This window comes from Brachionichthys hirsutus, chromosome 17 (assembly GCF_040956055.1).
Source record: "Brachionichthys hirsutus isolate HB-005 chromosome 17, CSIRO-AGI_Bhir_v1, whole genome shotgun sequence".
NCBI lineage: Eukaryota > Metazoa > Chordata > Actinopteri > Lophiiformes > Brachionichthyidae > Brachionichthys > Brachionichthys hirsutus.
In genome coordinates this window covers 4,786,104-4,810,456 of record NC_090913.1, presented here as the reverse complement: position 1 = coordinate 4,810,456, position 24,353 = coordinate 4,786,104, and the positions used below count along the sequence as shown (strand labels likewise).

Genomic DNA, 24,353 nt, shown 5'->3' with positions numbered 1-24,353 from the left:
CCCTGCTACTGAATAACTTTCCACACAGCTTTCATGACACAGGAGCTCTGTGCCCATATTTTCATCATGTGCAAATAAAATTACTCAACGTTCTCAGAATGACAATTACCGGTACAAAATGTCAACTTTCCTTAAAAAAATGCAGAAGACCTTTTTTTTTTTTTTTTTTACTAGTGCTGCAATAGGTTAGTCAAATATTTAAAACCCTCATTGATTTATTTTCCCTGTTTATCCTTGAACTCAGAACAGAGATAACGGAGTTTCTCAACTGCTGCTGGGAAATCACGTGCTTGTCTTTGTGTTGATGCATGTGCACACAAATACTTTGGAATGAGGGAGGATTTTGGATAAATGGAAGGTACTGCAGGGGGGACTGCCTACAAAGACAGCAGATCAGTATCGAGTAGAAGGATGGGTCTGATGGTGCTGGGGGCCTTGTTGGCCTTTGCTTCATTCACTTATCTGGCTGATGGAGCTCCACTGTAAGTTAACCAGTGTTTACCAAAATTGTAATGATAACTTTAACAAAAAACAGACATGAAATATACATTTTGTTTGTTCGGCGTCAGAATATTCAGATTATCATGAGGTTCTCTCTTTAGAGGTTCTATTTTTCTACTCTATTTTCTAATCAAGTGTTTTAATACAAATATGCATGTGGCTTTTCGTAAATTACAGGCTTTGCAGTTTGTTGGAGTTAGCAATTCCTTTTCTGCCCGAAATTGTATAGTTACCAATTACCAGATTCTGAAGTGTTTTTATTTTTTGATTCTAATAGTAATCTCCTTTTGTGAAAATCTCTAAATTTAGAAGAGGTATAATTTATTATATGTCCTCTCAAAACAGCCTTGAAGGCGTCCCATCTCATTGCAGCAGTTGTTTCTGTCGTATTATCTTTAAAATAGTTGTCTACTATATCTGCAATGTATTTAACAAAGTTATTATCCAGTAGCCATTTTTGATTCAACCCCCCCATCTAGGTTGGTGGATCTCTTACAAAAGCCTCGTCTGTGTATATAAAGCCACGTGGTCCGTGATCGGACATCAGATACTATCGTAAAACAGTTGTCTATTTTAGAGATCAATGCAGCCGAGATTAGAAAATAGTCAATGCGAGATAAAAAATCTTATAGACTTCAGAATAGCAAGAATATGCCATTTCATCAGGTTTAAAATGCCTCCAAACATTAATTAAATAACTCGGCTCTTTCATAAAATGATGAATAGTTATCCTAAATGTATTGTGGGTTTGGTCCTCACCTGTAGAACGGTCCTTAACTGGATCTAATGTGCAGTTCCAGTCCCCTGCAATTATAAATGCCCCGGCGAGGGAAGAAAGAGTCAGGAAGAGATCAGTAAAAAAAAAAAATGGATCGTCTGTATTCGGCCCATAAACATTCACTAAGTTCAAACTATTTGCATAATTAAATACCTTCCATATATGGTAATTAAATACCTACCTTTATCTTCAATTGTATTGAGCACTTTGAAGGAACTGAGCTATGAACAAGGGTCATAACTCCAGATGATGTTGCATAAACAGCCCCCTGCCATCTTCTACTTATTTTAACCTGGTCTTATTTCAGGGTTTGCGACTCCTGTAGGAATTGAATCTTTGAGTTTGAATATCTTAGTTTATTCATGACTTGTTTAATCTTTTTAATTTTCTGTAAACCTCTACAATTCCAGGACATTAACTTAAGCTTTACACTTTGTTTGCAGTTTGTTGTTCATGAGTCAAGGTAACTTGTTCTATTAATGCTCGACACACACACACACACACACATGTTTTAACACTCCACTGAGGGGATTAAAGACACCATTAAAACACCATATATATATATATATATATATATATATATACATGAGAGTGGCTGGTGTTGATTTGCTGTGGCGACCCCTGACGGGACAAGCCGAAAGAAGAAGAAGAAGAAGTCCTCTCCAAGCCCACCTCCCGCATGATGCCACCCCCCTTGTCATTTGGGACATGCCGCTTCTCCTGCCTGGGAAATTCTTCCTTCTTCAATGTTGAGAGTTGCTAATTTTCTGAAGAATTTCAGATTTGGTGTGACGACTCAGATCTCTTTAATGCAAGCGGCATGGAGATAAGAATTGAACAGAGCTCTCTGACAATGGCACAATTCCCGCAGTCATTCTACCCTTCTTCGGCCAATCCAAACAACATGTGCAAATTTACAACTCCCAGCTCTTCCACCAACTAATTTCCTTGGTGAGATTATTATTGATGGCCATCTTTTGGAATTTCCACTGGGTTCAGTGAAGTGCCCCCCCATTACCCTCTTACCCACTGATTCTGAGAGGTGCAGTAAATTGCCCCCAATAACATCAAAATGACCCCACATTCGGGCTGTTGTTTAAGTACATTGGCCATTCCTCACAGTAAAACCTTCACATTAGCTCATGGCTAATACAAAAATGTCACCCGCATGCCTCCCATTCCTGACCTCACACAGACTCTCTCACACACACACCGCAGTTTTTTGTAAATGCATTTGAATGTATTACGGTATATGTAATAAAATGTATTGTATTGAGGTACATTAATTGATAATTGACCACTTAATAAAATTGGTTAGATTTTTTAAATGTTGTATGAATTATTGTCTGTAATTGCTTGAACATGAATCATAAGTAAATTATTTAGTTATAATTATTTTCATGTTTCATTGGGTATGTAGATAGATATAGCAAAGGGGGGGAGAGAGAGAGAGAACTACAGTCTCCGCAGGAACTTCAGAATGTATTGTTTTCTCGCCTCTGTTCTGCAGGATGCTGATGTCTGCTCCCAATTTACTGCGAGTAGGAACGGAAGAAAATATCTTTGTGGAGTGTCAAGACTGTCCCGATAATCATCCCGACATCAGGGTAGAAATTAATGTGATGAACCATCCAACTAAAACCACCAGGCTCAAATCAACATCTGTGACTCTCACCTCAGCAAAGCATTTCCAGGAGCTCGGAAAAATAAAGGTGAGTTAAATATTCACTGTATATGTGACAGTAACTCGATCTGTTTGGATCTATTTTCAGGTCAGGCCAACAAACGGGAGACCTAAACTCCAGCAATGTCTACTCACGCAATAGTCCTGCCTCCTCATACTTGTTTCAGATCCCTCCTGGCGACTTCAGTAAGGACCCCAATGTCAAGCAATATGTGTACCTGCAAGCTCAGTTCTTCAACCCTCACCAACTGCTGGAGAAAGTTGTACTTGTGTCCTTCCAGTCTGGCTACATCTTCATCCAGACTGACAAGACCCTCTACACCCCTGAAAGCACAGGCGAGTCCAATCCTCCACTATTGTAGAAAAACCTGCCTTGGCAAAAATGTCTCTTGGAGGCATAAAACATCTACCATTCAGTTTGATTACCGGTAAATAACTTGTCTATTTTAAATTACTGGTCAGATTTACTGGTCTGTACACTCCAGTAAACCTGACCCTTAATTTTGTGGCACTACAATCCAAACACTGCTTGATAGTTAGTCAAATAGATACACCTTCTTTCAACCTCCGTCAGCAACATTCTGTATTTTCTCTGTCTATATCAGTTCATTACAGGATGTTTGCAGTGACGCCCAACATGAAGCCCATAGAAAGGGATGAAGAGAGAAAAATGGATTCTTCCATTGCCATAGAAATTGTGGTATTTTTCGTCTTCTTTAAAATCACATAATTAATTATAATTATATATATATTTATAGCAAGTCTAGCAGCACGAATACTTGAAAAAAGTGTCAATGTCTTACTTACTAAATAATTGCTGCATGTATATACTGAATTAATTTGTAAACTAAGACAGTTTTCTTTTTCTTTTTCTATATTATAAAAATTCAGACCCCTGAAGGCATTGTTTTTGCATTTGATCCTGTCTCCCTGACATCAGGCATCCACTCTGGAGACTACAAGCTTGGTGAAATTGTCAGGTGAGACTTTAATGTAATTCCGTCAGCATAGTGGCAATAGAGGTTAATGCTTTGGTCTCACAGCTAGAAGGTCATGGGTTCAAATAAAACATGCTTAGGTTATTTTGGCCCATGGTGGCGGGCGGCTCAGGACTAACTCTCCACTCTAACCTCGCAATTTCGTTGTACAATTTGTATAATGACAAATACAGCTTCTTCTTCATCAATCCAGTCCATTCATTTTCTCAGTGGGGTACACCCCCGATGAGACGCCAGCTCATCAGGGGTGGTGTTTACTATATTTTGGTGAATCTTTCATTTGATGTCCCGCTGTTAATTTAACGCTGTTAATTTGTACTGTGAATCAATCTTTTCATCTAGCTTATCATACATATGCTGAATGATATCTTCAAAGTTTAGGAAATTTATGTTTTTGGTTATCAATAGAAACAGAAATACATTCAATGGTACAATGTTATATTCAGAGTATTTTTTTTCTTCTATACTTCATCTATACCTGACTTTTACTGTTAATTTCTCCTCTTTGTAAGACATAATACCAAATTGGTTCCAACAGACTATTAATTAGCATAGATAATGAAGAAGGCACCTTGTTTTATTAATATTTAAATTACATTATTAATTATTATGATTGTTGTTATATAATTATTATTATTCATGGGAATATCTGTTCTTCCATCCATCCGTGTGAAGCCCTGGGTTGTGGAAGGTGGTGGCAAAGTTCCAAAGCAATCCACAGGAGAGCTACTCTGCAGAGTTTGAGGTCAAAGAATATGGTAAGCCAATACTATTATTTTCACTTGTATAAAGCTATTCAATTCTTTCATTAATTTGACCTTACTAATTTTTTTTTTCCAGTTTTGCCCAGTTTTGAGGTGAAACTAACACCTGTGAGTCCCTTTTTCTATGTGGACAGTGAGGAGCTTACCGTAAACATCAAAGCTACGTATGTTCACATTTATTTTTTGCGAGATCAGGTTTGATCCAAATAGAAAGTAAAGAGTGCTGTTCAGCGATTGTGTTGGTGCTAATTTAGCCATTTGCTGTTCACGTTTGTGGCACTGTTCTGGCTTGCTTAAAATGTCATTCTCCTTTAACTTCAGGTATCTGTTTGGTGAAGAGGTGGATGGGACAGCCCATGTGGTATTTGGGGTTTTAACAAATGGTCAAAAAAGGAGCATTCCAAGTTCTCTGCAGAGAGTTGCGGTCAGCTTGTACTATACTTAATATTTTTGCTCTAACTTGTGATCTGTTTAAAGCAATATATTTCTATACTGAATGCACTTTTAACTGTTATTTAAACAGTTATTTCAATTGTGTTGCTACATTCCCATTTGCTGATATTAATTATATCTCATACCTTTTGAGTACATCGAATAAATTAGCTCAAATTTTTCCACAGCATTATATCACAACCATTCTTTATTTATTTAAGTTTATTTATTTATATATGTATACTATAATTCTTATGTCCCAATAGATTGAGAAGGGTCATGGAAAAGTCATATTGAAGAGAGAACACATCACACAGACCTTCAACATCCGTGACTTGGTGGGGAGTTCCATATTTGTAGCTGTCAGTGTGCTGACTGAGAGCGGTAAGAAGTGAAAACTCTTTTTCTGCTTATTCCGTGTGTTTGACTATGTGTGTATAATAATTGAACAACTTAAAAATACTTATTAGTATTTTTAGTATCCAAAAAAAGTTTAAAAATGAAAAAAAAGTTGCAAATCTGTACGCTTTACATATCATCATATATGGTCATGTTTTTTATCCGTTAATCAATACGGAAGATGAATGCAGCCTCATAGGTAGCAGGGGTGGGCCGGTGAGCAGGAGCTAGCGTAGCACAGCCAGGGTCCCCCTTGAGCCGGTCCCAAGCCCGGATGAATGCAGAGGGTTCTTCTGAAGGTTTCTGCCTGTTAAAAAGGAAGTCTTTCCTTTCTGCAGTCACCAAATTGCTTGCACATGTGGGACATAAAAGGTGTTATAAGAGCTGGTCTTTCCCTGTTTTACCCAGAAAGCGGCTTAAGTTAAGTTTATTGTTATGATATGGCCCTATGCAAATAAAATATGAATTTAATTTAATTTATTCCAAGGTGGTGAAATGGTTGAAGCTGAGTTAAGAAATATCCAGATTGTTACTTCACCGTACAGCATCCACTTCAGGAAAACACCCAAGTATTACAAACCAGGAATGTCCTTTGATGTCACGGTAAAGTATATTTACATTTCTTTAAAGTGATAGTTTTTAATATATAATTTTCATAGAAAACATTTTATAAACTGATAATTTAGAAGGTTGTCAATGAAGCATAAATCTTATCAACAAACAACACTCACCCAGAGAGGGACTGTGTTTCTGCATGAGGAAGTCTGGAGTGGCAGAGAAGTACAATGGGCATATGATGAACTGGTGACTTGTCCACGGTGTCAGCTGGGATAAGCGCTAGCCTAAAACCGTGACCCAATACAGATAAACGGATGAAGATAAAACAATTACTGATTGTCTCATCTTCAACAAAATGAATTAATGAATGATTAAAGTCAGTTACCTTTGTACTCGTATATGAAAGCGAAAGCATTTGTTTAATGTGGGGGGGGAAAATATGGGTTTCCAATATCAGGTTGAAGTTTTGAATCCAGATGACACACCTGCACGAGGTGTTGCAGTGCTGATTGATCCGGGTCAAGTCAACGGGCTAACTGCAGAAAATGGCATGGCAAAGCTTACAGTCAACACAGACGCATTGACTGCCAGACTGAGCATCACTGTAAGGAAATTACCCTTCTTAACCTTCTTTTTTTTTTTAAATGACAACATTTATGGAATCAGTCATTGTTCCAGTTATTATGCTATTTATTTTTAATGTGATTGTGACCGTATACCCGGCATCTTGGCAAACTAGCCTATCGCGTTTTATTAAAGCCCTTCATGCCTGTTAGTGAGCATTGATCATTCTTAAAATTACTCCAGCTTGCATATCACATGCACATTCAAACTTGTGAATTTGCCAGTGGCGACCAGCTTCACTGTTTTATTACATTGTAGCATTGTGGGACACATTTAATGTCTCGTTATGCCACGGAATACATTATGTCTGTTAGTCTAAGCTTTACCAGAGAAGTCCTGGACATGGGTTATAGTTGAGACCTTTTGTGTTTAACTGTTTGTCTGTGGTCTGTGCTTGCTTTCATTGTAGGCGAAGACCAATGACCCTCAACTTTCAAGTGAAAGACAGGCATCATCCAACATGGTAGCCCTCCCATACAAATCAAAGAACAACAACTACATCCACATAGGTGAGCATACCTGTCAACTAATACGGTCAACTAAATATCGGATGTTTGAGCAGTACGGCGTTCTGTGGAAATTAGTACGGCAAAATCTGTAAATTTTAAAATAAAACAGGGATTCTGAAAATACCGGGGCAAAATGAAAAACGAAGCCGCGAAAGAAACTACTCACTTAACACTTCCGTTGTGGTCTACAAACACATGCGCAGAAGCATTTCAGCCACTTTTCCACTGCGATTCGACACCAGTTGATTTGTATACGGCTTTAATGGGTCCTGAGTACGGCTGACCATGAAAAGGGGTTGACAGATATGAATGAGGGACATGAAAATACCATCAGATAGCAACACGTAAATGGTGGTGATGCTGGTGACATTGGCAAACTCCCAATCACTGCATCTCTTCAGTGTGTAGCGTTCATTTTCGTTTATACAGGTGTGAATACAGCTGAGCTGGCACTAGGAAACAACCTGAAAATCAACCTTAACCTCAACAGTAACCCAGGTCTAAACAAGGATATTACATACCTGGTGAGATACTTTGATATTATACATACACACACACACACACACACACACACACACATACACACGGTAAATATGTAAACTTGTTTCCCCAGATTCTGAGCAGAGGTCAACTGTTGGAAAAGGGTCGGTACAGGACAAGAGGCCAAGTCTTGATTTCCCTTACAGTTCCCATTACAAAAGAAATGCTTCCATCATTCCGTATCGTTGCCTACTACCACACAGATGACGAAGTGGTATCAGACTCTGTTTGGGTGGACGTCAAGGACTCCTGTATGGGTTCGGTAAGACACACAACGCTGAGGATGAAGAGTGTCAACAATATAATCAAGACATTTGTACAGATTAATGGGTAAAGGATAAAGGTGTTTGTTTCTTCTCCTCCTCCCCCCCCCCCCCCCCCCCCCCCCCACACACACACACACACACTTTAGCTGACACTGACATCATCGAGACCTGCAAACTCATATGAACCTCGCAAAATGTTTGGTTTATTGGTCACTGGAGATCCAGGAGCAACAGTGGGACTGGTGGCAGTGGACAAGGGTGTCTATGTCCTAAACAACAAGCATCGTCTCACCCAGAAAAAGGCAAGTGTTTCTTTTTGTCTTCAGAATTATTTGAAATGTACGAGTTAAAGTCAGATTTCAGTTATGTCTGTCTGTAGAGAATATCAGTCTACCTTAGCGGTTGTAATTGAGTTGGGCCAATCATAGGCAATCGGTTATTAAATTATGATTAAGGATTATTGAAAATAACCACAATAAAGAAATAACTCATGATTTTTAGTCTATGTAATTTTTCTACAGAGCACTGATTGTTGCAGTGTAAATTTGGTGAAGCACCTCAGTTTTCCTATATTGTGATTTACACCAGTACTGGACCTACATTTATTTTTATCTATATTTTTAGATTAATTTACAATGAAAATATACCTTTAGCAATTGGATTCACGTTGATATTATTATTATTATTAGTAGTAGTATAGATTAAGTTATTCACAAAAAGGACCCCTTCAGTAAATCTGGATTCTTCTGGATCTAGAGCTATAGCTTTTGAAGATACAACAAATCTGTTTTCCCACTACTAATTCCTCAATGTCTCTGTAATGGCCAGCAGAAGCAGAACCTCCTTTGTGGAGGTAATCAGAGAGATATTATTGAAAGTGTCCAAAAACAAAATTGTTTTGTTGTGAAAATTTACCCCGATTTCAACTGGATCTGTTTACTCAGGTATTAAAGATAGAATTAGGGAATACGGGACGACACATCGAACGGGAGAGCCTGAAAACACTCACGAAACAGAGAGGATATTTTGGCAGAGAACTGTAGAGCGTCAGATGGAAAGAGGCAGGAGCTGATTAGGTGAGATGTGTAACAGGTGCGTCTCGTTCAGTTCAACGATGCGTCTGCTGCTGTGAAGGTCAGAAATCAACCTGCAGCAAAGGTCACCATAGCAACCCTCACAAATGGGGTTTAAATGTTATAATGTAAGATTTTTTCCTGACCTCATTCTGGATCAGATCCAGAAGACATTTTGCATGATTAGTGAATTGAATGCATATTTTACAATATGATTTTTTGAAAAGCCTCCATTGTAAGTAAGAGGGAAAATCCAGATCAGGACAGAATCCGTATCCATTCCGGATTAAATTGAGTGGTACGATTAAGATTAGCTTTTTATTGTCATTATGCTTAAAGGTCCCATATTATGAAAAACTCACTTTTCCCATGTTTCTACGCTATTATGGTGATTTTAGGTCCTTAACCCCCTCGTGACGTCAGGCGCGGCAAACGTGCACAAGATGTGCGTGCGTGCGTTCCTGAGTCTGTGCTCTGCATGTCCACGCTCTCCGCCATTTTCAAAACAATTTTGTTTTTGGACACTTTCATTAATATCTCTCTTATTGCCTCCACAAAGGAGGTTCTGTTTTTTGTATCTTCAAAAGCTTTTTCCAGAAGAATCCAGAATTACGGAAAGTGTGCTTTTTGTGAATAACCTCTACACTAATAATGGCATCAATGTCAATCCATTTGCTAAAGGTATGTTTTCATGGTTAAGGAATCTAAAAATTGATCAAATAAATGTCGGGCCATTATTTTTGGTGTAAATCACAATATAGGAAGACCGAGGTGCTCGGCAGGTGCTCGTGTGCTTTTCTGGTTAACTTCTGTAAGCTAGCTGGTCCTTTCTTTGTCACAATATTTGGATCATATAGCCCCACAATTCAATACCTCGCCTTCCTTCATTCCTGTGTTTACATGACTTCCACTTCTGCTCCACTGCTCAGGTGTGGGATATTGTTGAGAGGTATGACACAGGGTGCACACCAGGTGGAGGGAAGGATGGCATGAACGTGTTTTATGATGCTGGGTTGTTGTTTGCGTCCAGCACAGCTTCTGGGACGCCCTACAGACTAGGTAACTTTTTTATCTTTTATTTTCTCATGTTTTTTTTTAACATTCTTCTATTTCCGCACTTGAGGTATTTGTATTACTCACAAACATTTTTGGGGGAACCTTAAATGCACTAAAACCTTTACATGTGAACTTAATGTGACCTTCAACTGATCCAACTGTTCCATGTTTGAGTACTTTTTGCACAACTTGCTCTTTTCTAACAACACGTTTGATCCATGAATCGGCCAATAGATTCCCTGGTTCAATCAGAATTGGTGTTCACACAAACATCAGATTGCCCTTTGCCCAGACAAAAGTTATATGTCTCATTGACATTTTCCCTCGCCAGTCAGGGGAGGGCCTCAACACTATAGATTTTCAGAGAGTCCAGACTTCAATGGTTTGGACATACAGGCACTATCGTGACCTAATGTGGAATTACTAAATGCAAAGAACTGGACAATCTATCTGTATATATTGTTTATCACTTCCCACTGCCAGGGAACAGGGCTAGAGGTCGACCCAGGAGAAGATACATGAACGTAGTGAGGGAGGACATGAGAGTGGTTGGTGTTTGGGAGGACGATGCAAAGGACAGGGTGAAGTGGAGAACGCTGATTTGCTGTGCCGAGCCCTGACGGGCCAAGCCAAAAGTACAGTAGTACCAGCAGCAGGCGAATCAGGCAGAATCTGTACGAAACAGAAACAGGAACAGGAATGCTGGAAAGTAGGTTTAACGCTAACAATCTGGCAGAGGGCTCAGCGCTGAGCAAAGTTTATGTAAAGTTGAGACTAATTGGAAGGTAGTTTGCAGGTGGCTGAGACAACACAGGTTAAGTGGATGTGCTTGATTGAGTGCTGGGATGTGGGGAAGACTCTGAAATGACAGGAGATCTAAAACATGGCTGGGAAACATCTTTGGATTCATGGAAATAATTCAGAGACTGAGACTGAATAATCTATACCAAGTACCAACGATGGTAAGTGGCATAATCTCTAAAGTCCACATCATAACATTTTGGGCTCTGTTTTCAGAACGGAAATGTGAAACTGTGAGCAGGAAGAAACGAGCCACTACCATAATGAATGTTACTACCACCTTATGTAAGTAATGCTGCCCCAAACTACCCAAAAAGCGTATATTTAATCTTCTTCAGCCATAGAATGTAGATAACCAAATTATTTGTATATATATATTTCATGTCATTGGCCATCTGTGATTTGTAATTCAAAATCAAGGATATGGTCGAAGAATTGAAATTGTGAAAATAACTTGAAGAATAACTTTTCTTTTTTTTATGTTTCCTATTTTAAAATTGTGAATTGTGATCTTCTGTCACACCTTCTTTTGGGACAGTCACACCAATGTGTCTCTCATCTGTCGACCTTTTTCTTTCCCAGTGGATAATTATAAGAGCAAACTGCAACGTTCCTGTTGTCGGGATGGAATGACGACTGTTTTGACTTCATACTCCTGTGAGATTCGCAGCGAGTACATTGTTGAAGGTGCAGCCTGTGTCGAGGCCTTCCTGTATTGCTGCAGAGAAATGAAAAGCCAGAGATCTCAGATGAAGGACGATAACCTCCGACTGGCTCGCAGTAAGAGATGGGGAACAATGGGAACAATGGTTTCAGGGAAGCCCTGAGTGGTTCCTATTAATTCGAAAACATTAATGATCTTTTTTTAATTACATGTTAGGCGAGGAGGATGACGACCTTTACATGGACAGAAATGAAATAACTTCTCGCAGCCAGTTCCCTGAAAGCTGGCTGTGGTCAGATATCGTGCTGCCTGCTTGCTCTGCAGCAACACCTAACTGGTGAATGAATTTAAACCTGAGCACCATAACGATTTCAAGCTACATTTTCCCTCTTAACGCAAAAATAAATAAATAAATACACTTTCTTTGTTTCAGTGATACCACAACATTTGTGAAAAATGTACCTTTACCAGACTCAATCACAACCTGGCAGTTCACTGGAATTAGCCTGTCGACTCATGGTGATGATTAAATTATGAAAATATTTTTTTGTGTGTATACAATAAAAAAAAAATCTTCTTTTTCTTTCTTGTTCAACGCTTGCTTTTTTTTTTGCCTTCCTCTCTTTAAGGAATCTGTATTTCCAAACCATTGGAGGTGATTGTCCGAAAGGAATTCTTCATTGACCTAAGAGTACCCTACTCTGCTGTCCGTGGAGAGCAGATTGAAGTTAAGGCAATCCTCCACAATACCCGGCCTGATAAGGCTATAGTAAGTCAGGGTCACTCGCATCTGCTACTTCTTTTTTTTTGCTATAAGTTACAAATTTAGTCCTGCAAAGGGAATCATCACTATCAAGTGACCTAAAACATAAATGAAGATTATAATCCATATTGTATAGGGGTAGTCGTCATACTGGAGCTCTGTCTCTTTCTCCTTTTCAAGGTGCGTGTGGATCTGACTGAGCAAGATGATTTGTGCAGTGCTGCCTCAAAGCGAGGGAAATATCGCCAGGAAGTCGAAATCGGGCCTGAAACTACACGATCTGTACCCTTTATCATTATTCCCATGAAGAATGGACACTATCGCATTCAAGTCAAAGCAGCTGTTAAAGAATCGGGACTCAATGATGGAATTGAGAAGATGCTGCATGTGGTGGTAAGAGGAATAGACTCCCGGTAATGGGTTCAGATATCATATACAACAGCTGTTTTCCTATTGCAATGAAATCTGCAAGGTGCAATACAAATGTGTTTGTTTTTTTTAACTTTGAATTTGGATTTCCATCATTTAATGTATTGAATGGAATGTTTGCAAAGCTACCTGTAAATAATTGCCAACAATCTGGTGTCACGTTCAGCTGCTGTGATTGTTGGTGAGTGAATGAAATGTATATTTTACAAGATATGACTGAAGGCCTCAATTATAAGTCAATAGGAAAATCCTGATTTAGTTTTTTTTTTATCCAGACAGGTACCAGGATCGCACTCAAAATTTGATGGGATCTAAGTTTTTATTTTAATTTATTCATCGAGATCTGTCTAGCAATTTTTCTATAATCCTTCTCAATGCAATGTGTACCCCTATTTTTGTAAAAATCACGACAGTATCCGCAATTTGATCTGGATAGAATTTGGTGGAAAGATAGAAGTCCCCACTCTACATAACGCATAATCGCAAAAAAAAAAAAGCAATTGGAATTTCTCATCTTTATCTAAATTGTTTTTTACAGTCTGAAGGTGTTCTGGTTAAATTTCCTCAGATTATAACTCTTGATCCAACTAACAAAGGTGTAGGTGAGTTTAAATGCACCGTATATTAGTAATGTTTACTATTATTGCGTAGATGCCATGTGGTGATTAATTCTCCACTCTTTATTTATTAAGATGGTGAACAAGAAGAGGTAATCAATAGTAGAATCCCAAAGACAGATATTGTACCAAAAGCGCCAAAGAGCACGCAGATCTCCGTGACAGGTGAGTTATAACGTTAAGCACGAGCAGGCACAGAAACAAAACTTCACCCATCACGTTTCGTTGAGACCGTGACCATCTGATCACATTATTTAGCAATGGTTGAGGCTGGTACAGAAGCTGAAATTAATAGTTATTTCCATCAGCAAAAGCATTTTGTCATTGAGTGTAAGTAAAGACCAGCTGCAATGTTGGATAAGGACAGAAACCCTGAACCGGATATTCAGGTACTGTAGAATCGGTATGTTTACTGACGCATTTGACTTAATACATACATCAGATTTATGTCCGAACTGGTGAATGCAATTAGAATCATTCATTTTCTTAATGAATGACTGTCGGGGTCCCCGTAGTGCCCGGTGGGTCCTATTATAGGCTGGGCCTGTGTGTAAGGTACTGCATTTGGGTGTTTTTAACTGATTACATCTTTTTCCATTTATTTTATATAGGAAAAATGTTATTGAGGTAAGAGCAAAATGAGCTACGAGCTTGGTCCAGGAAAGAATTATACTTGTATCCTAAGGTATTACTGTATATCCAAATCGCACCAAAGTCAGCGCTACTCGACTCATCTCAGCACAACAACATTCATCTTGAGATGCTTCTTGCGGTTGATTTATCATGTTTTATTTCTTTCTGCTCCTCTGTGTGCTTGCAGGGCGAGAGCATGTATCTGCATTGGTGGAAAATGCCATTAGTGGAAAGTCATTGGGTAGTCTAATTGTACAGCCCGCAGGATGTGGTGAGCAAAACATGATCAGGATGACTCTGCCTGTCATCGCAACGACATATTTAGATAAAACCAACCAGTGGGATACTGTAGGATTTGAGAAACGCAACGACGCCCTCCAACATATCACGACTGGTATGTTTGCCCCGTTGCCTTTGCTATACTTTAACCATTGCTCATAGAAGCAGCGCCTCTTCAAACTGGCTTCCAATGGAAAACAGTCAGTACAGCCTTAATGGCCAGTCCGTACACACACTGTGTGTTTGTTTGTATCTAGGTTATCATAACCAGCTTGCCTATCGTAAAGAGGATGGGTCTTTTGCTGTGTGGAAGACACATCAAAGCAGCACCTGGTGAGGCACTCAAATGTCCATCAACTCGTAAGAATTATTTCATTTTTTTCACATTGCCCACTAACTTAGATCTCTTCTCTCCTCTCAAAGGCTGACGGCTTATGTTGTCAAGGTGTTTGCCATGGCAAGTAGTCTGGTGGCCGTGCCAGACAATGTCATCTGTGATGCAGTCAAGTTTCTGATTCTCAAAGCACAACTACCTGACGGGATGTTTAAAGAAGTTGGAAAAGTATACCATGGAGAAATGATTGTACGTCGAGTGATTTCATTGGGATCAATTCCTTGTTCTATGAAGTGGCTAACTCAGGCATAGGCAAACCCAGGCCCGGGGGCCATATGCGGCCCGTTGGTCTTTTTAATCCGGCCCGCCAAACTTGTCCAAATTATATCATTAAATAAAATTGTATTATAATTAAACCTCATTCATTTGACCTAATCCCTGTAATGCTACCTGTAAAAGGCCACATCCTTTAATGCAATAGCTTTCATGTGTCATTCATATTAGCTCACACAAACACTTCGTCCATCTGCTCTTGGTCCGGCCCTCTGTCAAATTTTAGAACCTATTGTGGCCCGCGAGTCAAAAAGTTTGCCCACCCCTGGGCTAACTGATACTAAATCAGGAACATGGGTTTGATTATTTTGAATCATATCAAGGTATGTGATCAAAAATATGTGCGTGTGTGTGTATACACTGTAGGGTGATGTGCGTGGGGCAGATTCTGATGCCTCCATGACAGCCTTCTGCCTTATTGCCATGCAGGAGTCAAGCAAACTCTGCACAGCCTCCGTTAATGTGAGTACCTTTCATTCATAGTTTGATTCATTTTGCACACAAATTGACAGAATGCAAACAAAGCTCCAATATAAAGTCAGAGACTGGAGTTCACTGTGCTCAAAGGTTGTCTTCATTCTCATGAAGCAATAGCTTGTAGAAATGGAACGATACCGTAAGAATGCACTAAATAATTAAAACTGCTTTAAAAAAGAATTTGCATTTCAGTAGACAAATGAAATATAATATTCAAACAATATGTAAACAGCTGGAAACAGCATGCGCCACAACCTATCTATGCAAGATGGGCTTTTTCAGGCACGATAGCTATCATGGCGAGCAAAGAAAGACTCAGACCTGCTGAGGAAGATCTCTGTGTGTATCAGCTTTGCGTTCGATCAAAACCGGCCAATAAATGTGCTTTTTTTGGTGACATTTTTGTCTGGTGATGTTCTTTGTGATTTTTCTAATGTCAAATATGTGCTGTGATTCAAACAAATTGGGAAACAGCATTTTAAAGCATTACCTCATTCTCGATCATGACTTGTGCTCGGCTTAAAACAGATATGTTACAATTTTAAATCATGCACTATATACATACAGATGTATCTGTTCTGTTGCCTCTGTATGATTTGCTCTCCTTCCTTTCATATTTTCCAGAGTCTAACCGGCAGCATTGACAAAGCAGTCAAATACTTGGAAAGGCGTTTGCCCAACCTCATCAACCCATATGCTGTTGCCTTGACGTCTTATGCCCTGGCCAATGAAAAAAAGTTGAATCGCGATATTCTCTACAAGTTTGCCTCCCCAGGTTTCGTTACATATGTATTTACCGTGTGAAAATTCAGTAGCATTACACATCCCAGAATAATTACTATGGGGATTTTAATAGTGCAGAACAACATATGTTCATTATTATGTGATGATTTTTGCTCAGTAGTGACATAACAGAGCTACTTTACATGGCATCTCATTTACAGAGTTTTTTAATGAGAACTGAATTGTTGCGTTTCTTTTTCAACCTGAAATTCCTGCTGATGACTTATAGATTTGTTTTATGTAATGTATTTCAGAGTTGACTCACTGGCCAGTGCCTCTGGGGAGCGTTTATGTGCTGGAGGCCACAGCTTATGCTCTTCTTGCTTTGGTCAGGGCTGAGGTGAGCATGTTGCACTTGGATGTTACTGGATTCAATGCTATGGAAAACATACAGTATAGGCATCATCCATGCTGGCTTCCTAAAAAGGGTAGAGGGTTTTTTTTGGGGGGGGGGGGTTCTTGTAATGTCTCAACAGCCTCAAAATGCCAGTGAACATTTTACATTAAAGTGGAGCACTTTTTTAGCATCTATACATTATGACTATAACAAATTATTTTGAGCCTTTTGGGTACAATAGTTGAAATGACTCTGACCTGTCACTTAAGTTATAAGATGAAGGGACACTATTGCATTTCTGGTGATTTTTAAAGACACAATATCATGAAGATACTTATAAAATCGGCAATTTTCACTTTTCAACACAAACTAATTTACAGTCGAAGCTCCTTCATCGGCTTTGGGAACTTGCGGGTTGTAATATAAAGTATAACTATGGCAAAGATTCTTGACTTTCCCTCTGTTGATAAAGCTGTTTGAAGATGCCAGATCTGTGGTCAGATGGTTCAACCACCAGAAGCAGGTGGGCGGAGGGTATGGCTCCACCCAGGTAGGCCTCCTTTTAACACCTGCAGTTTCATAGCTCATCTGGGTTTATGTATGAAACTTCTATATGTCTGTGTATATAAAGCATTTTTTTTCCTTCTTCTCTTCAGGCAACTATAATAGTGTATCAGGCTGTCGCTGAGTACTGGGCCAATGCTGTAGAACCCGAATATGATCTGAAGGTGGACCTCCTTTTACCAGGCAAGACAAAACCTACTAGTATCAGCTTCAACAGACTGAACCAATATACCACAAGAACATCTAACGTAAGAGCACACCCTCACGGGACACAATGCAGATCCCCCCCCCCCCCCATCATCGGCGGTGCTGTCTCTCCTGCTGATGATCTTTGTGTCTTGGGTATTTTTTAACTCTGACAGCTCAAGGACATAAATCAGAATGTCAAAGTAGTTGCCAAAGGCACCGGAGAAGCAACCCTGACCGTGAGTCCTATGTCATTTCCTCCGATGTGTCTATTTTCAATCTCAAATGAAGTCATTGGTATTTTGTACAGTGTGCAGACCATCTCATTGAGATTGGTACTTTTGGTTCATCTATTTGAGATGTGCTTTTCCCTGTGTGACAGATGGTGTCGCTGTATTACGCTCTGCCTGAAAAACAAGAAACTGACTGTAATAAATTTAATTTGTCAGTGCAACTTATCCCAGGTAAGTCATCTTGACTTGACTTTCAGGGGTTTGCCTGCTTGTTTGTGGTTTGTTTCTTTGCTTATCTGCTTTTACTGTTTCTCTGAAATCATTCATCATTAACTCATTGAGTGCCAGCCTTTTTAACTAAGCTATATGCTGATTGCCCCAGTTTTTGTGCATTTCTTCCAATTTTCCAAGCCGCACAAAATATCCTTTACTATGACTATGCAAACGCCGAACATAACAAATGAAAGATTTCATCAGGGGGAAAAAAGAGTGTGTTCCCACCATTTCCCATTCTGGAGTTATTGGCTGTTGAAGAGAAGCAGATTTCAATGTCAATGGTTGGCAGTGAATGTTTGGGTTTAAAAAAAAACGTCTTTAGACGTGAATGGCACTCAAAGAGTTAAATATTCCTCAAATACAGTCTTGTAGAAAAACAAATTGAATTATTACTCATCAGATGTCTTTTGCAGAAAAAATGGAAGCGGACAAGACGATATACAAGCTCAAAATAGAGGTTCTGTAAGTTCAAGCTTAAAGTCAAACCAGAAGCCCTGACGAAAATCTGTTCTGTCTGTGTGTAGTGTGGGTTGGTGCAAACGTCTTTTTCAGCATTGCTCTAAATAAGCTGGTCTTTATGTGTGTATTTGATTTCATCAGTTATAAAGACAAAGAGCGGGACGCAACCATGTCCATCTTGGACATTGGCTTATTAACTGGCTTCACTCCTAACAAACAGGACCTGGACTTGGTAAGTATTTACGCAGATACACGTACATATATTTACACACGCACAATTCAAAAACCAAATATGCATTTGTGAATCTCGTGTCTGATACACAATATGCGTTCATGTGCCTGGCTGTATAGTTATCAAAAGGACACGCCCGCACCATTGCAAAATATGAGATGAACACAGCCCTGTCAGAGAGAGGCTCACTCATCATTTACCTGGATAAGGTAAGACCTGCCCCTCTCGCTCTCTCTCTCTCTCTCTATCATTTATGTAGACTTGGGCATCAGTTCTTGATTACGGGTCAAAAACGTGCTTATTTCACAGAAGTGACGTAAGCATTTTTTCTGTATTCAAAGGAACCTTTATTTAAGCCATTCTGTATCAAGAACATGTAATTAATTATGAGTATAAAATGTATGCATTCATGTTGAGGATGACGATGCGAAGGACAGGGTGAAGTGGAGAAGGTTGATTTGCTGTGACGACCCCTCATGGGACAAGCCGAAAGTACAGTCGTTGTAGATTTAGTCACGTTGGCTGACGTAAATAATATTAATTATATTAAATTAATGTTGGACAATTTCTCAGAATGTTTTTGGTTTCAGAACGTCTTTGATTTTGACGAATGAGGAACCAGTTCTCAGTTCCCAAAGCTGCATTCATACTTTGCATCTCTTGACAGATTTCTCACACACGTCCAGAAGAAATCACATTTAGGATTCATCAGGAGTTCAAAGTGGGCGTCTTACAACCAGCAGCCGTGTCTGTCTATGAATACTACGACCGTGAGTCTGTCACGTACTGTGTGCTCTTGACAGGGATATGGCATTTTCTGATGTACTGTAATTACTGAAACTGTATATATATACATGCATGTATCATTGCTCTTGCAGAAACGCATTGTGTGAAATTTTACCATCCGGAGAGAAGCGCTGGACATCTCATGAGGCTTTGTAGAAATGATGAATGCACATGTGCTGAAGGTATAAGGACTCACTCGACATCTGAAACTCTTGAATGTAGATCTTCCTACAAAACTGAACAACAAGGCTGAACAATCCTACCAGCATATGTCTCTCATAATAGCAACACATTGGACATTAGACATTGACTAATAGCATAAATGATTTATGGATGAATAAATTAATATGTATATTTTAAAGACGTTTGCATGGTTTTATTCTAGGTTGCAGTCAATTGATATTAAGCACATGTTATACAGTAGGTTTTCTGACTATGCACCAAAAAAAACAATAATAAAATAGATTGCAGTCATGCATATATACAAGATCTTTTTCATCAGCATTTAACTCTGTGCATATTGTGTACTTTCAGAGAACTGCAGTATGCAGAAGAAGGGCAAAATCAGTAATGATCTTCGCACGGCTATGGTTTGTGAGACTACGCAGACCCTGAAAATAGATTTTGGTAAAAGACTGTCAATGGATTTATGTATTGCTTTCATGAAAAAAAACTTGATTTTCATGTTTATTTTAGAGAGATTGAGAAAATGTTTGCAGCAAGAGAGGTAATAATGTGCAACTTTTGTCTCTGTTTGTCCTCAGTGTACAAAGTGAGGTTGGAAGAATTTACAGAAAATTTGTCCACTGATATTTACAAAATGAAAATACTGAATGCCATCAAGGAAGGTAGATATATTTCTTTACACTAGAGGTTTTCCCTGAAATGTCTCCAAGTTGCCTTATAGGACGAGGGGATAATATATTAATAATATTATATTACTTTGTGTTTTTCTGAAATGTAATGGCCTCATTAACATTTTGACATTATCAGATGGGAAGGGGTTTATCATTCTCATATTATATAGAACAGGGAGTTACCCATTTAGCTGGAAATAATCAATACATAAGTCCCTATCAAACAGTGACTTTACTGTTTGGTCTTCCATGACAAGAATTTCTTTATATTACTTTATTACATTTTTGGAATTTAACTAAAAACATCCATAATTGAAATGTTAAAACTTTATTCCAACATACTATTCAAAAATATTTAATTCAATTATAATAGGACATTGTGGTTATTTTTTTCATAGTTTATATAATATTCCACAAAATAAGGTTTCAAACAAGGATTAAACAAACAACATTAGCAATGCTGGTAAGTAAAATAATTTATTGTTAATAAGCCAAATGCTGACTTCAGCTTCACAGTGCGTTGATATTAAACTACTTCTTTAATTATGATTCAACTTAGAATAACATGAGAACGCACAGATAAATAATGTTTATATAATAACCATATACAGTAATCACTCGACCCACTTTCTCTAATTTTTATTACAGGAAGTGATGTGGGCCCTAAGGGAAAACAGCGTGCGTTCCTCAGTTATCCACACTGCAGAGAATCCTTGGATTTGCAAATCGGCAGAACCTACCTAATCATGGGCGTGTCTAAAGATATCCACAAAGATGACAAAGATCAAATGTAAGTTTGTTCTATGCACCTCCAGCACAATATTGTGTCTGTGTACATTTGGACTTTAACTGGTTTTGAAACAAAATTTGCCTTTCTTGTTCTCATGTGCAACTATTGCTAATAATAGATTAATTAAATGTACAAGGGTTCCTCAACTCACGGCAACAATTGATTCCGAGGGTTTTGTCGTACACCGACTCGGTCGTAAGTCGCCCCGTGTTGAATAACTACAAGTCTGTTATGCTGTGTTATGATTCTGTAAATGAGGAGCAGAAAGAGACCATTTCCTCTCAGTAGTCATCGCGGGTGAGACCGCAGAAACCGTCGTACAATCGATTCGCTCGCTCGCTTTCCGGTATGTCGTAAAACCACCTCGTAACCAGACCAAAAAACAACAACAGAGTCAGGTCGTAAAGTAGAGCCGTCGCGAGTCGCATAGATCGGAAGTCGACGACCTCCTGTATATGTCTTTGTGGGACAGAGGGAGTTTTTTTCATGTTATTTTTCCAGCTTTTTACAAATACTAATGAATGTTTTTCCTCAGATATCAGTATGTACTTGGTGAGTCAACCTGGATTGAGTACTGGCCCACAGAAGCAGAGTGTCAGACTGACAACTACAGATCTGTTTGTTTGGGAATGGCCGAATTGGACAGTCAGTATTTTAGCTTTGGATGTCAATCATAGCTGAAACCATAGCATCTCACGTTGCTTTAGTTTACAACACATGTCAAATGTTGACTGGGATGAAATTAAAGAACTACCATTTCTGACGGTGCGTCTTATTCTCCTTGTTTAATTCTTTCACATAAATTAACTTGATTATTATGTATCAAATTGTTATACTCATAACTGATTTATGTCTTGTGGTCTTTAACAAGATTAAATAAAGGCTCAGGGTTTTTTTTTAATATATATAATGTTGAGGTCAGTGGAGTGTTGCACAGGTTATTGAACTTAATCTTAAAATTCAAAATCTTCTCTGATACTAAATAATAAATATATAGATTTATACTTGAAACTATAATTCAATGGTCACCAGGAATTCCATGATGTTATGCAAAGAAGTATATTTTTGTACATAATGCCGCATATTGCCTACACAGAACACAACGTGATGTCCCGAATATTTAGTTCAATGCCATTTGGTTAAGGGTCCCTCGACACAAATCAAGATGACCTGTAAACTGTTTATTTGTAGCATATCAATGGATGATAAATGTTTATGTTTGTATTGTGTCATGAATTCAAATAAAACACAAAACAAATGCAAACACAAGATATGCAGGCTGAAAAAAACAAAATACAACTTTAATAACAAAAAGCAGAAATCCAAATCATGAAAATCACACCAGGTAGGAGGACAACAAAAGGTAGCTTGAAAAGCAAAACAAGACATAAAAGGACTGCATTAAAAAGGCAGCAAGTAACGACACTACAATCAAATCTAAATAAAGCATGCAAAATACATGCATTATTATATTGTGTCTGTGTTTGTGAGCAGCATTACTGTATTTGAATGAAATTAGAAATTAATGTGTACATTTATTGTACCCATATTTATAATAATTAGAAACACCGCTCCCTGCAAGCGGAACCTTGATGTCACGGGTAGTTGAGGCAAGGGAAGTGTTTTCCTGAAGGACCGCTCAGATGGTGAGGGGCGGAAGTAGAAGCAGATTGTGGAGGTCACCGACCTGGTAAAAAAAAAAAAAAACAACGAAATAGATTTAGTTAACAGAACATTAACACCGTCAGTGAGATGGGAGCTCATCTGGTTCGACGGTATATCACTGAGACCGATACCGAGCCGGACCCGACGAGGAAGCAAGAGTTCGACCCCCTGTTTGGCTACGGAGAACGGAAAGAGAGAGGTATGTCGGTACCGTTTCGGAAAAAGGAAACTTTGGTGTGAATGTGTTTCCATCATTTGTTGTGAAAGCTGATGTTTCTGTGAAACGGAAGCTTTCCTCTGTCGGTAAATTCGTCCAGCTAGCTTTGCGCTAACAGCAGCAATGCTACCTCGAGCAATAGTCAATAACCCTGAATGTTTGTTTTAGTACATGCCGTTCACCGGTGGTGGGTTCGAATAGAGAATCCTCTGGACTCGTTTCTGTTTGGCTGAAGACGTTTCGCCTCTCAGCCAAGAGGCTTCTTCTTCAGTTCGGTTCTGTTGGAGAGACTCCAGATTATTTCTACTCCTGTCGGAGCATAAAGCAACAAACGAGCTAGCACACAAGACCTGCATGCCTGTTTCACAAACGGAGCAGCGCAGTGCATGCAGCGACTCGTGTGAATAAGCAAGCGGCTTCAAAAGCTACTATGAAATGTACAGTGTTTGACCACCACTTCCATAGTATGCTGTCTTCCACCAACTTTTAGGACTCGCGTAATACTCCTGGTATTTGTAGCGACCATCAGATCCTCTGAAATGACCCTGAACGCGTGCTTTCCTTCGCCAGAGATGGTAGCGACTCAGGAGCAGATGCACCTGGCTCGGCTGCCTTTGGAACAGCGAGACTACTGTGCCCAGTACCTCCTGAAATTCATGAAGTGTAAGAGGGACAACTGGCCCAACTTCCTGGCCTGCAAGCCCGAGAGGCACAGCTGGGACTACTGCGAGCATAAGGAGTGAGTGTCGACCGTCGGAGCCGAGCCGTTTGGCTTTTCGCTGAGTGTGGAGCGCGAAAACGGTTTTCTCAGACGTCACTTCAGACTGTACTGCACCACGGATTGGGTGAACAATTGATATACGTAAATGCGTTCAAAGTGCGGTAATCGAAATTCAAATGAACAATGTCCGCCGTGTTGTTCTGTCTCCAGCTACGTGATGCGAATGAAGGAATATGAGCGAGAGAGGAGGCTCCAAAAAAGAAAGAAGAGAATCCAGGCGCCGGCTGAAGCTGCCTGAAGCGTGCATCCTAAAAGTACTTCTGAATGTACGTCTGCTGTTCACAATAAAACAAATATACTCAGCTCTGCAACCCTTAGTCTTATGTTGAACTGTACCAGAACGTTCACCGGCGTATTTAAATCCATTATCTGCTGACTAACATTGGTTTGAATATCTTTTGAACTCAAAATTTATTTTTTGTTTTTTTGTAATGTCTTGTGGAGTGCGAAGTAATTTTGTGAGTTTTCAGAAAGACTGATGTCCGTAATTACCATTGTAGGTACATTTCAAATGTGAGACAATATAAAAAAAAACCTTTTTTAAATCATTGCAGTTTTAATAATTTGCATTTTAACTTGCCAAATACTTATTTAATGTGGTAAAATGCAAATTATTAGAACTCATAAAACGTGATTTTCTGCTCACATTCAGCCAATTGCTGCTAAACTCATTGG

At 39.1% G+C, this 24,353-nt stretch overlaps 2 protein-coding genes across 2 annotated transcripts; both read left to right on the top strand.

Annotated features, from left to right (window-relative positions):
- Positions 1-411: 411 nt before the first annotated feature.
- Positions 412-21,692, top strand: c3a.4 (complement C3a, tandem duplicate 4). The gene is made up of 43 exons (XM_068750503.1): positions 412-482; positions 2,790-2,991; positions 3,131-3,299; positions 3,569-3,663; positions 3,855-3,943; positions 4,637-4,719; positions 4,802-4,889; positions 5,047-5,149; positions 5,424-5,541; positions 6,044-6,159; positions 6,572-6,718; positions 7,148-7,247; positions 7,677-7,771; positions 7,861-8,049; positions 8,200-8,355; positions 10,056-10,185; positions 11,200-11,268; positions 11,566-11,763; positions 11,864-11,984; positions 12,081-12,166; positions 12,277-12,416; positions 12,591-12,803; positions 13,378-13,441; positions 13,532-13,621; positions 14,277-14,483; positions 14,626-14,701; positions 14,792-14,951; positions 15,402-15,497; positions 16,137-16,287; positions 16,550-16,635; positions 17,105-17,182; positions 17,289-17,444; positions 17,559-17,621; positions 17,765-17,846; positions 18,305-18,353; positions 18,492-18,582; positions 18,702-18,791; positions 19,250-19,352; positions 19,461-19,550; positions 19,903-19,995; positions 20,133-20,216; positions 20,874-21,015; positions 21,551-21,692. Exons 1-43 carry the CDS (start codon positions 412-414, stop codon positions 21,690-21,692), a joined length of 4,971 nt encoding a protein of 1,656 aa, XP_068606604.1.
- Positions 21,693-22,631: 939 nt separating this feature from the next.
- Positions 22,632-23,983, top strand: ndufb7 (NADH:ubiquinone oxidoreductase subunit B7). The gene is made up of 3 exons (XM_068751302.1): positions 22,632-22,879; positions 23,468-23,636; positions 23,829-23,983. The coding sequence occupies exons 1-3, from the start codon at positions 22,768-22,770 to the stop codon at positions 23,914-23,916; spliced, it is 369 nt and encodes a 122-aa protein (XP_068607403.1). The 5' UTR covers positions 22,632-22,767; the 3' UTR covers positions 23,917-23,983.
- The last annotated feature ends 370 nt before the right edge of the window (positions 23,984-24,353 follow it).